The 15,383-nt window shown below is 37.3% G+C and overlaps 2 protein-coding genes across 3 annotated transcripts in view; one reads left to right on the forward strand and one right to left on the reverse strand.

The window, feature by feature from the left end:
* ANGPT2 (angiopoietin 2) overlaps positions 1 to 8,251 on the reverse strand; it is a 41,677-nt gene extending 33,426 nt beyond the window's left edge. The window contains exon 1 of one of the 2 annotated variants that reach the window (XM_005495965.4): positions 7,462 to 8,251. In XM_005495965.4, coding sequence (XP_005496022.1) covers positions 7,462 to 7,746 — 285 coding nt within the window. In that variant the 5' untranslated portion in view covers positions 7,747 to 8,251. The remainder of the gene's footprint in view (positions 1 to 7,461) is intronic. The other variant, XM_005495962.4, reaches the window with a different exon arrangement.
* MCPH1 (microcephalin 1) overlaps positions 1 to 15,383 on the forward strand; it is a 130,934-nt gene that overhangs the window by 77,372 nt on the left and 38,179 nt on the right. The window lies entirely within an intron of this gene.

The raw sequence follows: 15,383 nt of genomic DNA on the forward strand, positions 1-15,383 counted from the left end.
ATTGAGAGAGCAGTAATGAAGGCTTTTTTCCCCTTTCTGGAAATAATAAGCTCTCAGTTGTGTCATCACAACACAGTGATTTTAATACCTGAGCAAAATCAATGATACAAATGTGATATGTTTTTCCCTAGAGGGTAAAGGAACTCTGTATAGTTGTGGTTTTTATTTTAAGACTATCATGATACTTGAGACTGGAATACAAGTACAAAAACTAAAAGATAATTTTTTCCCTACATTATTAAAAGGAGTTTGAGCAAAGCTATGACATTTCATGCTGCGTGGTTTTAACAAGAGATCTCCAGAGACAGCTGAATTGGAAAAAACATTGCTGTCATCTAAGAATTCTGAAGTATTTGCTTGTCTAGAGAGGAAAATGTTTCCTAACAGCTTCTGTGAATAGTGAATTCTGTGAAGAATACAAGATTCCCATGCATACTTTTATTAGCAGAGAGAGAAGTTAGCAGAAAGAGGGTTGCATATTCTATCAGCCTTCTCTTTTTAGTAGTAAGACCTTTTTATGACCTTAGTAGACTCCTGGAAGATTATTAGCTAAACTGATAAAGCTTCACATGGGCAGTATAAAGACAGCAGAAAAGTTCCTGTAGCTTCCTGCTCTCTTTTCAGACCAAGCCATAATGTGCTGGAAGTTGGAAAGAGAGTAGATAGATATCATTTAATCATACAAATTGCAGGATACGTTTGCTGAGCTTTATAAACAACATCTTAATTTTAGGGTTAACCTGTTCCACAAAGAGATAAAATCTAACAGGATTTTCAGTAATTACTTGGAACACAATAAGAATTTCTTTTAAAGAAGCTTTTAAGGATTTTTCTAGGCAGCTTAAGAACTCACTCAGTGAGTGTTTGCAGAACTATCTACGTGTGGGATTCTTTTTTTTATACAAAACATAGATCTGGATTTTACAACCTAAAGCATTCTTTAACATCTCCTCTGGGCCTGGTTTACTTGGAATAGACATCAGGTTCACCAAAAAATATTTCTTTATTCTCTCTAGAGAATAAATAAGATTTCTTTTTCCTCTGTCCCATTGCCTAGAAATATGTCTGGTCAAGGAAATGAAATTATCACAGTATTTTTAACTTATTGTGTGCGTCAGGTTATTTGGTTTAATGCTGTGTAATGTGCCATATCTTTAAAGCATTTCCAGGTGTTTAATTACTGTGCTATGCTTTTTTCTCCCCAAATGCTTTGCTTTTTTTTTTGGTTATCTGATGTTCATATTATTTTCCCCCCTCTAGTTTATATTTGGCTAGGCTGAGAAGTTCAAATTATTAAAAGGCAGATAAAATTGTCAGTGCATATTTCTGAAACTTCTTATTCAGTGCCATAGAAATTCTCCTTTTCTTGAAGGATCTAGTGATACTTATGGTCCACTGACACATTGTTTTCACTGTTATTACCAGTGAGATATTTCACAGGGTGCATTTGGACTACCCAAATATTTTCTGTGCATGACATCCTTGTTGCAGGTACATGCTTTTGGTTTTTTTCCCCAAGAGCCATCTCTTCCCATTTTCCCTTATGCAGTCTGTACAAGTATCCTTAATGCTCCCATTAGTATCCTAATATGCTAACTAGATGCAAGAACCATTTCTCTCTGAAGTACAACTTGCATCTCCAGTTCCAGGAACTTTGGGTTTTGTGTTTTGTTTGGTTTTGTTGTGGTTTTTCTGTTCAGCTTTGGTCTGTGTTTTTGGGGTTGTTTTTTTTTTTTAAGTAAGAGCTGTGACACACTGGAGCAGGCTACCTTGAGAAGTTGTGGATGCCCCATCCCTGGAAGCGTTCAAGGTTTGGCTGGATATGTCTTTAAGCAACTTGATCTGGAAGATAGCCTTGCCCACAGCAGAGGGGTTGGAACTAGATGATCTCTGAGGATCCCTTCCAAACCAAACCAGTCTGTAATTCTGTGATTCTCTCAGAATGTGGCAAGAGAAGACACCAAAATCTTATGGAAAAGCCATCAATCCTGATTTGACTCTTATACTCAAGCTGCTTTCTAACAAGTGGGAAGTATAATGTTTATCTATATATTTATATAAGATTTGCTGTCTAGTCCACAGTTGTACCTTCTACCTATTGTCTTTGAATTTTCAGGCCTACAAACTTCAGTGTTAAAGTAGTATGTTAGGATGAGAGCCATGCAGCATGTGGCTTTTGTAAGTTTCTCAGCAATGCTGAAAAATCTGCCTCATCAAGGGGGATTTCTTTTAAGTTTTCCTTTCCTCCATTTGTCTCCTTGAGGCTGAAGAGGCTGATTGAACTTACTCTAAAAAGCTAATTAATATAGACTGAGGCACCTGATGAAACTCTGGGTTTGCAAAGTTCCAAAGATCCAAGAGTGGCCCCTCTCTGTTGTAGACACTAATGCAAGATGTAAGACTCTGTCTTCTAAACCAGATGGCAACATTTTGCCTGTCTAGACCTATAACAATAGTAACAGTGGGGAAAACATCTTACTTTGCCCTTTCAGCCAAAGCTGTGTAGAAGCCCATGAAATAACAGGTGCAGCAGGAGGTTCTTGCACCAAAGTATGTAAAAAATTATTAAAGAAATAATCATTAACTAAGCTGCTTAATATTGTAAATCAAAGAATATGGTACATTTTCAAAAGCAAATACTGTAGTATGTAATGGACAGTATTAAACAGTTACTAAAGGTACTAGTTGTCATATTTTAAAGGTTAGAAGTGGGTCCAACCCATTTCTGTGGGCTTCAGAATAACTTCCATTCTAAGCAATACATACATATTAGTTTAGGAATCAAGGACATTCTACTGTTTCACTCTGTAAATTTGAGGTGAGATACAAGTTGTTGCATTTTTTCATAATTAACAAGAAAAAAGGAGCAGTAACAAAAATTGTCTGTAAAAGAAACACCATCCTCAACTTCAGTCTCTCTGACAAAGTATCAAAGATGTGTTAAAGGTAATGCTGTTAAATTTTATATATTAAGTGGGTATGCAAATAAAAAGAACTGGAAACTGGCAATTCAGGAATCTTCAAGCTCATTTCCTATAAGTACACTTCAAGAAGGAAAAAAAAAAACAAAAAGAAAAGAAAGAAAGAAAAAAAGAAAATTAAATGCTTGCTGTTGATAATTGATGAAGAAAATCTCTCATTTGGCTGTTTGGACCAGTCAAAGATGACAAGTTTATTGTCATGTTAATAACAAACAAAGCACAGAAAAATATATCTTGAATGCTAGCAAGAGACTGATTCTGTAATCCTCTCTTTATCCCATTTTTACTGATAACATCTTGGAGATGAATTCTCTATTTCAATCTTGTTTTGTAAATCTGGACAAGAAAATGTCATTTTCTTTGTTGATTGTGTACAATTTCAGACCTGCAGCACCCATTTGGTATTGGCAGAATGATGCAGATATGGTTCCTATAAGTTTTTAAACACATGCAATATCATCATTTCAAATCCTTTCAATGAAATTTACCTACAGGAAGTACAACAATAAACTGCATAATTATATCATCCAGAGTAGTGTGGAAACTTTATCTGGTAACATACTAGTCCAAAAGTAAGAAAGTGTTTTCTTTTGAGTCCTACCAGTTTTCTTTTGCTTAGTAAATAATCGTTGATAGACAGAACCAAACACTTCTCACAATAAGTAAAAACAGATGCATTACTTTAGAAAGGAATGTAGGATTCAGGGTCAGAATCATTTCTTGAGTACTTCAAAGTCCAACTCTGTTCAATATATTTGTCCTTATTCATTGTGGGCAGATAGTTTGGAATGGCAGCATGTCAAAGTATCTTTTTGTATTTAACAAATGACATTCAGTACAGAAATAATTATAACCTTCCAGGGTATCAAGACAAGGGAAAATGAATCTCAGTTAAGTGTATCCAAAGATACTGCATTTCTGTCAGCAGTGCATCCCCCTCCTGGTCTGCTGGGATAATTCAGGATGAAGTTCTGGTAATGGGTTTAAATGTTGACTCCTGACACTGATTTTTATTTGTTAGTCTTATGATCTGCTGATAAACTACAAATAAATTACCTGCATTCCAGATGCTATCATCAATTTGATCATACATTGCTTTCAGCTGTTTCTAACAGGAAAGACTAAGAAAATATGACCTGTTTCTTTTACACTATTGCTGTGGACAGTCATATCTCCTGCATCATAGGATCCAATCAATATATTAAAAGGCAAATTCAAGTCAGCATTCAGTTATTTCAGTGTCTTAATATCTGAAAAAAGTGCAGTTCCTTGAGTACAAGTGCTGTGATCCAAATGGTAAAGCTGCCACTTATTCACATAGAAACAGTTAAATTGTTGAACCTAAGGGATTGCCTGTCTTTTAGGAATATCTGAAAACCTGGTGTTGTATATTAAAAGTTCCAAAGTATAATAGCCAACATTTATCTTTATATTTAATGTTTCCAGTCTTGTATCTCACTTGCATACCAGCCTGCTATCGTCTCTAGTTAATTAAAAATTTTATTATTGAGAGCGTTATGCTCCCTGCTCATACACACATTAGAAAAAAATCTTACACTTCAGTATACAAATTGATCCCAAGATAGGAAAAGTCAAAGAGGAAAGTTCATTTTAGGTATATTGCAGCACAGCTCATCTAGCATTTTGGCCTTTGCTTCGAAGTATCACTTACTGGCTTACTGCTAAAGCATGGATTAGGTGGAATAAGGGTTTGTCCTAGCTTGTCATCTGAATGCTTAAACATAATCTGCTTTTTAAAAGACATTCTCCAGTTTTATGTATGGCATATACAGTAGTGGCATAATGCATTATTAAAGTTCAGATTGAAAAAAGATGTGTTTTCATGAAGAAGCAATTTGTAGTAACTGTAGAAAAAAAAAATCTTTTGCTTCCTATGCAGGAGCAGATCAGAAAAGAGCCTGGACATATCTAACTCATTTTCTTCCCATTGTGTTTGTCCATTAAGCAGATGAAACACACACTTCCCATGCTGTTCCATTCATACAGCCCAGTGTTCATTCAGAAACAGAACATTTCCTTTAGTTGATGGATTAAAGGCAGGAGAGGGGGAGGTGTGTAAAAATGTTTGGGGATGTGCAATATTTCAGGCACAACATTTAAAGATTAATTCACACTAGAAGTTTGTTATGTATATTTCACACAACTTCAAAACAAAACTGGTTCTGCCTCTTAAATGAACACAAATAACTTTTAAAGAGAAAGACCCAGTGAAGGTTTTTGTGCAATTGCTGAGAAGCTAAATGTCAGGTTATTTTTAAAAGCAATCTTGTATTACACTTTCAATACACTAAAAAAATAAGCAAATACAATTTTTTCTCCCCATCTTGACTGACCTTGTACTACCTTTTGGGAGGTTGAAATATGGACTAAGAATGTGTATTAGTGACCTTAAAAAAACAGCAAAAAACTCTGTAAGCAACTTTAAAGGTTATTGTTTGCTTTTTATCTTCACTTGCAGACCAGGTGTCTCTAGCAAAGTAAATCTGAGGAAAAGCTACTTTTTGTTGGAGGCTCTTTGTGAACAAAACAGATGACATAGAGAGCAGGTGTTAAAATAGTGAAAAAGGCAAACAGTAGATATTTTACAGGATGTTTAGCTGTGGAACAGCTAGGAAAAAAAACAACAGGCTGTTCTAAAGCATCTTATTTAGAAGCCTTTGCTCAAATACAAGAAACATTTCTCTGTCTTGTAAATCAGAATCTACCTTTTGATCCCCCAAAGAATGGGTTAGAGATACTTATCCTATTCCTCTTGGCACTGAGTTCCCAGGGGCTGACAGGAAAAAGCATAGCTTTTACTAAATAAGGATGCTTACTGGTTTCTGTTTACCTGATGCCACTTATGATACTGTGTTTGTCTACTCAAGTGGCATTTAAGACTGAAGTGTTGTGTGATTTACTATTTATGTTAGAAAATTGCTTAGCAGCTGGGAAGCTTAGACTGTTCTACTTTGTGTGTTTTTCATCCTGCATTGCACATCTGTTAATTGTGGTATTGGCATTACAACAGTGAGCATTGTAAATTAATAAGTTGAAAGGTAAGTACGTGAAGGAGAGTAAGTTTGCCTGTTTAAAAAAAAAATCCAAAAACTACTGAACTGACATTATTTGTGTCTCTAAATTAAGCATCCTAAACCTATAAAGAGAGATTTAGAATTCCACACTGGAGGCTTCAAGTGTATGCATTTTGGATTTAATCTTCAAGGCTCATTTCCAGGTTGATGAAAACCCTCCGCTGTTTGTTTTGGAATGGGAAGTTTAACACTAACAAATTCGCCAGCAGGTTTCACTGGTTGTATCACAGGAGTTCTGTAACTTTGTAACTGATGAGAGGAGTGAGTCCTAGTGCAAAATTATTTTGTAACTATGCATGAAATTGCTGTCCTTTGTAAAAAACTGAATTTTCTCTATTTGCAACACAGATTTTTCGTTAGGAAGAAACCATTATGGCATCACTGGAACACTTACTAGGAAATACAGTGCCAAGTCCTTAAAATATTTATTGCTTAGAAGACAGGCATGTTGGTACAAAACATAAAGGCTCATAAATTTACCATGCAATTAGATTATACTATAACACCTTTCCAGATAGTACTGAAATAAAGGTTTTTTAAATCAAAATCTGTTGAACTGCATAGCATTTTGAATCAAATTAATTTCTGTAAAAATGTGAAATTGTGATCAGGTTTGTTCTCCAGTAATAATAAAAATATGTGCTGAATTTTTTTTTTCCCCCGGCTCTTCAGGTACAAATGTTGCCACTTTGTCAATAAACATTGACAATTTTCCCTTAGTTCCAATGGTATTGCATTAAGGGAAGCTCTGTGGTATCTGTAACACTTTTTCCAGACTATTTTTCCCTTGAATCTTGTACATTTCACTGAAAATGTTACAGGATGCAAAGGATAACCACTAAAGAATTTTCTTGAAATTCTATCTCTTCACAAGGCTGATTTCACTGCAAGTCCTGACTTGCAGCCTTTGCTGGAGCTACAGTTCTTTATCAGTGGGATTTAATAGGTTAATTTCTTCATTCAAGTTTTGAAATCACATTTCAGATAACATTTTTCAGGCATGTCTCAGATAAAGGTACATTCTATATTCTTTAAATAGATCTAAAGTAGCCCTTGCCAGTTAATTATAAATTAGTAGCTGCTTCTCTCATGTCAGAAACTTCAGACATGCCCACAGTCCATCTGTGTATGCAATTTGTCCAAGCAACTCAAATGTAATGACAAACTTTAAGGCACAGTCTCTGCACAACTGTGCGGATTACTCTTCCTTGCCACTGTATATTATGTTCCCAGACTTCAAAACAACTTTTTGATTGAAAGGTAATTCAGAAATTTAGCTTAGACAATGCACTCTGTGAATTTAGGCACAGTTCAAGAAAAAAGAAATCACACTGAAAGAAATAACAGGATGTTAGGTTTTGGGGATAGAAATTATATGACCTTACCTTCATTAGCCACTGAGTGTTGTTTTCCATGATGTTCTCAAGTAGCTGCAGTCTTTGAACTGAATCGTCATAGTCCAGCGGTGCATCCCTTTGCACCGCGTTGGACACGTACGGGGTGGAGGAGCGGCAGTTGTCCGCCTCGGGCAGGAGGAAGGTGTAGCTGCACGACCCGTGCTGAACCTGGTACTGCTTCTTGCCTATCGTCTCCATGCTCTTACTGAAGGAGTTGTATCCTGAAGCTAAGATTATGCCGCAGCCCAGAAAAAAGCAGGCGGCCAGCTGCATTTTAATCCCTGCGGTAACTCGGCGGACCTAGAGAGCCTGGATGCGCTGGCCGGAGCCCGGCCCTAGCTAACCTGCGGCGCGGCCGAGCGCTCCGCTGCCATGTGCCGTGAGGCGAGGGCTGGCCCTGCCTGCCTGCCCCGGGCGGGCCGGGGAGGTGCGGCCGCTCCCGCCGTGCCCGCAGCTGTCAGGCGCGGAAAGCAGCTGCGGCCGCCCCGCCTGGCCCGCTGCCTTCCTGCGCCGCTCCCCGCCGAGCCCCGCGCCTCGCCAGCGCCGGCACTCGCTACCCTGCCCTTATAGCGGGAGTGGGTAAGAGCCGGCACACGTGTGGAGCGGAGCCGCCCCTCCCTCCCGGGCTCGCCGGGGCCGGGGGCAGCGCACAGCGGCTGGCGGGAGCGGGGCGGCGAGAGGAAACCCCAGGGAGGAGCCGGCAGCGGCAGGACCCCTGCGAATTCCTGCAGCACGGCTCTAATTAAGAGTTTCCTAGACAGAGCAATCCGTTCCGATAGCCTCCAACTATGCTAGTAAATGATTTGCGATGGTAATCATTTTTTAGCTCTTTACCCTCGACCACCCCCACTAAGCACACACACACACATATGCATATATATGCATACATATGTCCCTGGGCTTGTTTGTTCTTAATTTGTTTTCTTTAAAATGTGCTGAACCAAGATGTCATTTAGATGGTGTATATTACATTGTGGAATTACGGAAAAAGACACTGTCCCATGCATACAAAAGCAGGCTTGGGTACATCCTTGCAAAGAGAACATGAGGGGCAGTAATTAGAGGTTTTCAGTTGAACACAGAATTTGTATTTTGCTGAATCTCTGAGATGAACACTCATTTTTTAGGCACGTCTTTCAAGAGTTAAGGGTTTACAAGCTTTCTATTTATTATTTTAAAGACACTTTTTTTTCTTTATGTCATGGCTAATTTTGGAAGTGCTAATGTTAATAAAAGAGTTAGAAATCACAAGCTAGAAGAGGAAAAACCATCCAGAGGCAGTGGCAGTAAGGGATAGCTCAGGAAGTGGCATGACTGAATAGGAATTACCCTGTTAGCTCTCCCTAGCCCAATTCTGTGCCCTTGGGAGTGGGAAATACCCATAAAAGGGGAGGGAAATTCTAATAAAGTCTTTGAAATTTATATGTAAGGGTAAAAAGGACTACTTCCCAACTCCCATGGTCTCTGCAATGATCGGTCATTTTGAAAAAGTGGAAAATTACTAGCGTTAGCAGACCCTGGGAAAGAGTCCATTCCAATGAAATTTTGGAAAAGTTTACCTCTCTGTAAGGAGAAATTGTCTTCTTGAGACCAGCATGATAGGATACTGACTCCTGAAGACAAACTGCCTGAGATTTTGGCTCGGTCTGGATCTGGAAACTATAGATTTTTCTTAATTAAAACAAACAAAGGGAATGCCGTGCTAGTCAAACTAACATGAGTCACTGAGCAAAGTTTCTCATATTCAAGGAAAATCCCAGCATGTCTCAGGATCTCTTAAGACAGACTCTTACATAACTTGCTTTATCTTTATTATATATAGTGAATTAATGTGGCTTTATTTATGTCATGGAAGTTGTGTTCAGGGTTTGTCAAAAGGAGTTGTAGCAGCTAAAATTCATATCTTAGGTTGCTGGAAACTGCTGATATTTCTTTACATAGTTATGTCTGGAAAGGAAAATCTCTAGAATTTGATTCTGGTGAATTCCAGAAAGATTCTGATTATATTTGGACTGTGATGAGTGAAACCAGTTTGTTGGATTTTTTCTTGTGGAGTATTCATATGCCGCTGTTCATCCTTCTAACCAGAGGAAACAAAGGGATATGTTTGGAACAGTCAAGATTATTTGCATCAAAATTTATGTATTTGGAGGGTTTGGTATATGAAATATGCATTCTCCATCCCTTCAATTTTGTCTTGCAATACCCAAGCAGATAATGTGACAGCTTCTTGCATTGATAACAAAGTTTCAAACTTGTTGTATAGTGATTTCTAATTTTCAATTAATTGAAGTGTTTGAAAGAATGTTTAATTCCATGTGAATAACAGTCTTTGCAAGATACTTGACCAACCTACTATTATCCAAAAGACAGAAAATAGCATTGGATTAACGCACTACACTGTGTGAAGCATTTCTATCTAAGCAGACATTTCAATTCAGTATTTTCTGTTATTTGGGTACTTTAATTAATTTGCTAATTTAAATGAGAATTTCCTATTGCAACTTGTCCTTAAGTTGGTCTGTTCCTTGTTTTCCTTGCACAGCTACCCCAGAAAAACTAGAGGCCATATCATACTAGTCATCCTTCCTTTCACCACCTTGTGTGTATAGTTAATAGAGTAGTGGTAAAAATTCGATTGCTCCAGCCCTGGAAATATCTGTCTCTCAACGAGGAAGAATTGGAGGATAATCTTTATTTTTCTGATTATATTTTCATGGATTTTTTAAATTCTTTAGTTGCATATTAAATGAAAATATGAGACTGAGCAATGTAGTATTTTAGGAGTGTGCTTTTTAATTATTACAAGTCTACTCAAGGCACTGAACACATATAAAAGACAAGATGTAAGGGAGAATTTGCTGGGATTTTATCGGACAGGATCTCCATGAGAGGCTTGATTAAATCAGTAGATTTTGAATGGCTATAAAGCTTGCCATCTGTATGCCACCCTAATGAGTCACAGCACTGTTGTAATCTAGCAGCTCAGTTTTGCCGAGTTTTGGAGGAGAGATGAGTGTCTAGTGTCTCTAAAAGTTTGAACTGGAGTCTGTTTTCCTTTATGAAAAGCCAAAGCATGACCCTGGGAGGCCCTTGTGCCGTAATGAGGCCAGGAGCCAAACTGAATTTGGAGACTGCCTAGGAAGCCTTGCTGTATCTTGGGCCTCCACTAGGGAGAACTGTGGTTGTAGGAATACTGGAAAGAGAAACAAGTTCACCTTTTACTGTGTTTTAAGCTGGGCTTGGTTTCTGTGTCTTGGTTTTTTTGTCGTTGTGAATGAATGAATGAGTAAATGGCCAGTTGCTATGGCAGCTGTCTGCAGTTTGGGGAAAAGATAAGGAAAGCACAGGTATTATTCTGAGAAGTGAAAGCAAACTCCTAATGGAAGACTCTCACCAGTACGGCAGGCACCACCACAGCTTCTACTCACTGTGCTTCTCATCTAGGTCTTGGTGTAACACCCTGAGGTGCACCATGGTAAATTTTTCCCTAAGCTTTCATTGATCCCAGACTGTAGGGGCAGTAACTGAAATACACCCCCCAAACACAAGTAACCAAGAGAGAGTTTTGCTGTTTCCCCATCTGGGTCCAATGGACTCCTATTGCTTTAATGAGGTGCTCTCTCCCGCTGTCCAGGAAAGTTAGTGATTGTTCACCTTGCCAACAAAATAAATACACATCCCTTTAACCCTTTGCTGCAGCTTAGTGCTGTATTTGGTGCATCTTTTGGAGCAGTAGATTGTGATCCTTCACCCTTTCTATCCTTTTGGGAGCAACTTTCCCAGCTGTGGAGGAGGAAGTGGTCTTCTCTACCTCTCCAGAGAGTCAACGCCAGTCAGAGTTCAGGGGAAAAGAAAGTAGTAACAGCTAAATTTAGAAAACTGGTGTGAAAAGTAAGGCAAGTTAAATCCATTCTTGTACTTGTAATCTGAGGAAAAGGAAGGAAGATGCCTGCATACAGCCTTTTTACTGAGCCTTAGAGGCATTTTAACAAGTCTGCTTGAAAGGGAGGACTTATTCTGAAAACTGAATGACTGAGAAGATCTGTCCCCTGCCAGTTATGAGAACGACCATTTCTTGTTAGACATGTTGAAGTAGAGAGGAATTTAAATAATTTGGCATGGAGTCTTATAAATGTCAGAAACTGAGTAAAAAGTTATAACTCAGGCTAGTCACATCCTCTCAGTATTTCTTTCATGTTTGTTGTTCTCTTCATCTTTCATTTCTGCTGTCGATATGGAGTGTTGTATTTACATTCATGATACATTTTTCCTGTAAACTAAAACACAGCTTTCAGCCTGTGAGTTCCTGCTTGCTTTAGAGCTGAGTGTATACAGTATATGCCATAAAATACCAAATAGTGGAATTGACATATTTAAAGTACAAATTAGATTTTTCCCTTTTTAGAAAGAAGATACCCACTCTACAGAACTCACCTTATAAGCAGAGCTGAAATGTGTATTTTGTCAAAACTAAACATTTAGAACATTTAGAACATGCCAGATGTGTGCAGGCAATTTCCTTTCCTGGGAAACAGTAAATTCCCTTACTCAGCCAGTTGTGGGTTTCTTCCATGCAGCAGATGAGTAGGCTGCTCTGAGAGAGATGCCTGAATTGTGCTAACATTATCTTTCCAACTACCATTTTCCTTACAGCTGCACAGCTTCTGTTTGACAGGCAGATACAGAGATCTTGTGAGATCTCTGATAGAAAAGGAAGCATATAAACTTAAGAAATATAAGAAATGTTGACTTAGCTTTGACTTTGCTATCTGCAAACTTTGCCACTTTAAAACTTTCAAGATGTTGATTTGGTAGATAAGTTTTCATTTCAGCAGTTTACTCATTTTAGGAAGGGAAAACTACATCAAAAATATTGTGCAAACTAAAGGCAAAATCATGTAAACAAGTAGGTTTTGGTGCTTCATTTTTACAGGTGCTACATTTGGTGCTACATTTTTACATATGTATTTAATCTACATATTTAAATGCAAATACTGCAATGTAATTTCAAAATCAAATCTGAGATGAAAAATAATCTGAAACATGGAATAAATTAATAAAGTATTTTATATATTCCTGGTATTTACATTCCTCACATTTTGACACTCAGCGTTAAGTTCCCACCTTTGGGTCCTTTAATATTAGTTTATGATAGTTCCATTTGCTGTCTTCAAAATATTTTCCTTCACTGTAAGTAGTTTAGCATTTTTCTCAGGAACAAATGTCAACAAGGACAAGACTCATGAACTTGTAAGTTATAAAACAGGGAGCAGGATCTAGGACCCTATTGGATTTTTAGGCTGCTGAAAATCTGGTCTGTTTTTAGATCTTGCCCTCTTTTTCAAAGAGTGATAGATTAAGTTTTCCTATAAGCCAAACAATTTCTTTTCATCCAGACCCATAGTTCAGATTTTTAGCACTTTAAAATTAATGATAATATCTTAACAATCATTCCTACTTTCCCCACCATTTGCTCATTTTTATTCCATCTGAGCTTCTGCACCAGTCTCTCATGACTTCTTGAACAAAGTCTCAGGATTCCACTCACTTTCTCAGCTGCAGTTTATTTCTAATCACTCAGAACATCTGGTGTAACATCTTGTGAATTCATAATCAACTTTATGTTCCGTCTCTGACGTTCCATCACGTCTCCTTTGAGTGCCCTTCCTTACAAGGGAGGGCATTTGCCCAATAGTTCTCATATTGTACTTCTGCAGAAGGGACAAGAGGTCAATAATCTGATCCACTGAAAATTTCAGTTACCACTCTGGCTTGGTGACTCAGTCTGTTTTTTCCCATCTTGCCTTGTGACATCCAATCCATCATTTCAGTACACAGTATTTTTCCTAGATGTCACTGCACCAGTGGAAGCATAATGCAGCCAAAACCAGGCTTCGTGTATTCCCTTGGAAATTCTTCCATTCTCCCTTTTTCTCTTTAACAGTTGACACTGCCACCACCCTTCAATGCATTTAAATCTATAATCTGCCCGTTATGTTTCCTTTATGTCTCTGATATTTTATTCTCTCCCTTTCTTGATGCTATGCTTTCATTAATGTGTCTAACACCCCTATCTTGGTCCTTATCATCAACATACTGAATTTTGTAGCATAAACTCTCTGGCTCCTCCATAGTATTTGAAACATAACTTGCTTATAAAGCTTATTATATAAGTTCTGCCTCAGTAAATCACGTTCAACTTTGCTGTCATAAGGATAGATGGTTAGACATCCATCAGAGCTTCACACAAGTAGATTATGTATTTAATTGCTTTGAATTTGGAAATTTAGCACCTCTCCTACCAGTATGACAACTTTGTTGCTTTCTTCGTAGCCACTGGCTGGATTGGCTTTCCTGGAATGTCTTGGGTTAAACTTGGGATATCTTTTCTCAGATAATCATATATTTCATTTGATCATATTTCCAAATTATAGACTAATTTTTGTGTCCCACTCTTTTTATAGTAACATTGTATCAACATTAAAAGGCATTATCTAAACATAATTGTATATCTAAGCATAATTGTATTATATAAACATAATTGTATCTGTATATATGTATGTTCTTAGTATGTTGTTGATGCCACTGTACCTAAAATATAATTGGTCATTTTAATTTAGCTTGGGACTTCATGATATCACATCCTGAGTAATAACAATAACATGAATTAATGGGTTTTTTTTAATTCCTGTCATTATCACTTCCACACATCTTATTAAATACAAAATGCTTCTTAATTTCTGCTACTTCATTAGTTTTATAGTGATTTCCTTTTTCAGTCCAAATTTTTAAGTGCTATCTAAAGTGGAATTCACAAGTATCTACCGAACTCTAGTCTACACAAATAATGTAGGCACATATCTAAGAAGACTCTTACTGTGCATTAATGAAGTTCCTGTTTGTAGGACAGATGGTAGTGTCTTTCACTGTGAGCATTTTCTAATAATGAATGTTATTTTAATCTTTGAAAGATGAGTCATCCACATACAGAAGTAGGAAGTGAGTCCTAGGATTATGAAGAATAGTTGCTACATGTCCTTCCTCCTTAACATTTTTATATAGTTTGTCTGTAGTGCACAAAGGCTGTGCTTATTCTCTTCAGAGTTAGATGATGACAACAAACTTCAGCTGGTAGCAAGTGTAATTACATCTTAAACTCAAATAGCACGGGTTCAAAACTAACATGGAAATTGCAGCTAATGTTAAGGATCTTACAATTGCACTGCTGAATATCTGACAGTGTTAAGTGCTGTGCCCTATTTCTCATACTGAGAAAAGCAAAATAAAGCACTTGTTTAAAGAGGTTATCATTGGTTGAAACTGAATGAAATAACTTGTGTGCTAATGTGTAGTAAAGCCTTTAAAACCTGTTTTGAAAAATTGTTCCCATAGCACTTGTGTATTTACTCTTTACTGTTGAATTATAAGTTAAAAATTTAACAGATGTTCTTATTCTCCATGCTTATATACTGTTTCTATGCTTTGAAAAATGTCTTTTAAATTAGTTTTGTGCATTTGGACAATTTAAACCTAAAATCTTTATGTAAGGTTTTGACTTTTGTTATATTATGTGAATGCTGTATTACATTGATGTGAAAAGGCAGCAGTCTCTGAAAGAATCCAGAAGGCTTTTGGAAAATGAGAAGTCTGTCTTACTGACATTGTAAAGAAAAATGCATATGCGTTTTGTTTAAAGGAATGTATTTTTAAAAGTCTAAGCAGCTGACAGTAAGATAGCTTTACAAATCACCCCAGTGCCTGTGATTTAAATCCTTCCTCTTGTAAGCAGTCAGTCAGGTTAGCGGAAGGTTCTCTCGTCTGGTAATAGCACACTTATTTCATAGTAACAGCATGTCACACTTCCCAAGAGCATGTTCAAGTTAAGATCTGAATTCAAAGATAAACTG

The sequence above is a fragment of the Zonotrichia albicollis genome, chromosome 3 (genome assembly GCF_047830755.1).
Source record: "Zonotrichia albicollis isolate bZonAlb1 chromosome 3, bZonAlb1.hap1, whole genome shotgun sequence".
In the NCBI taxonomy this organism is placed as follows: domain Eukaryota; kingdom Metazoa; phylum Chordata; class Aves; order Passeriformes; family Passerellidae; genus Zonotrichia; species Zonotrichia albicollis.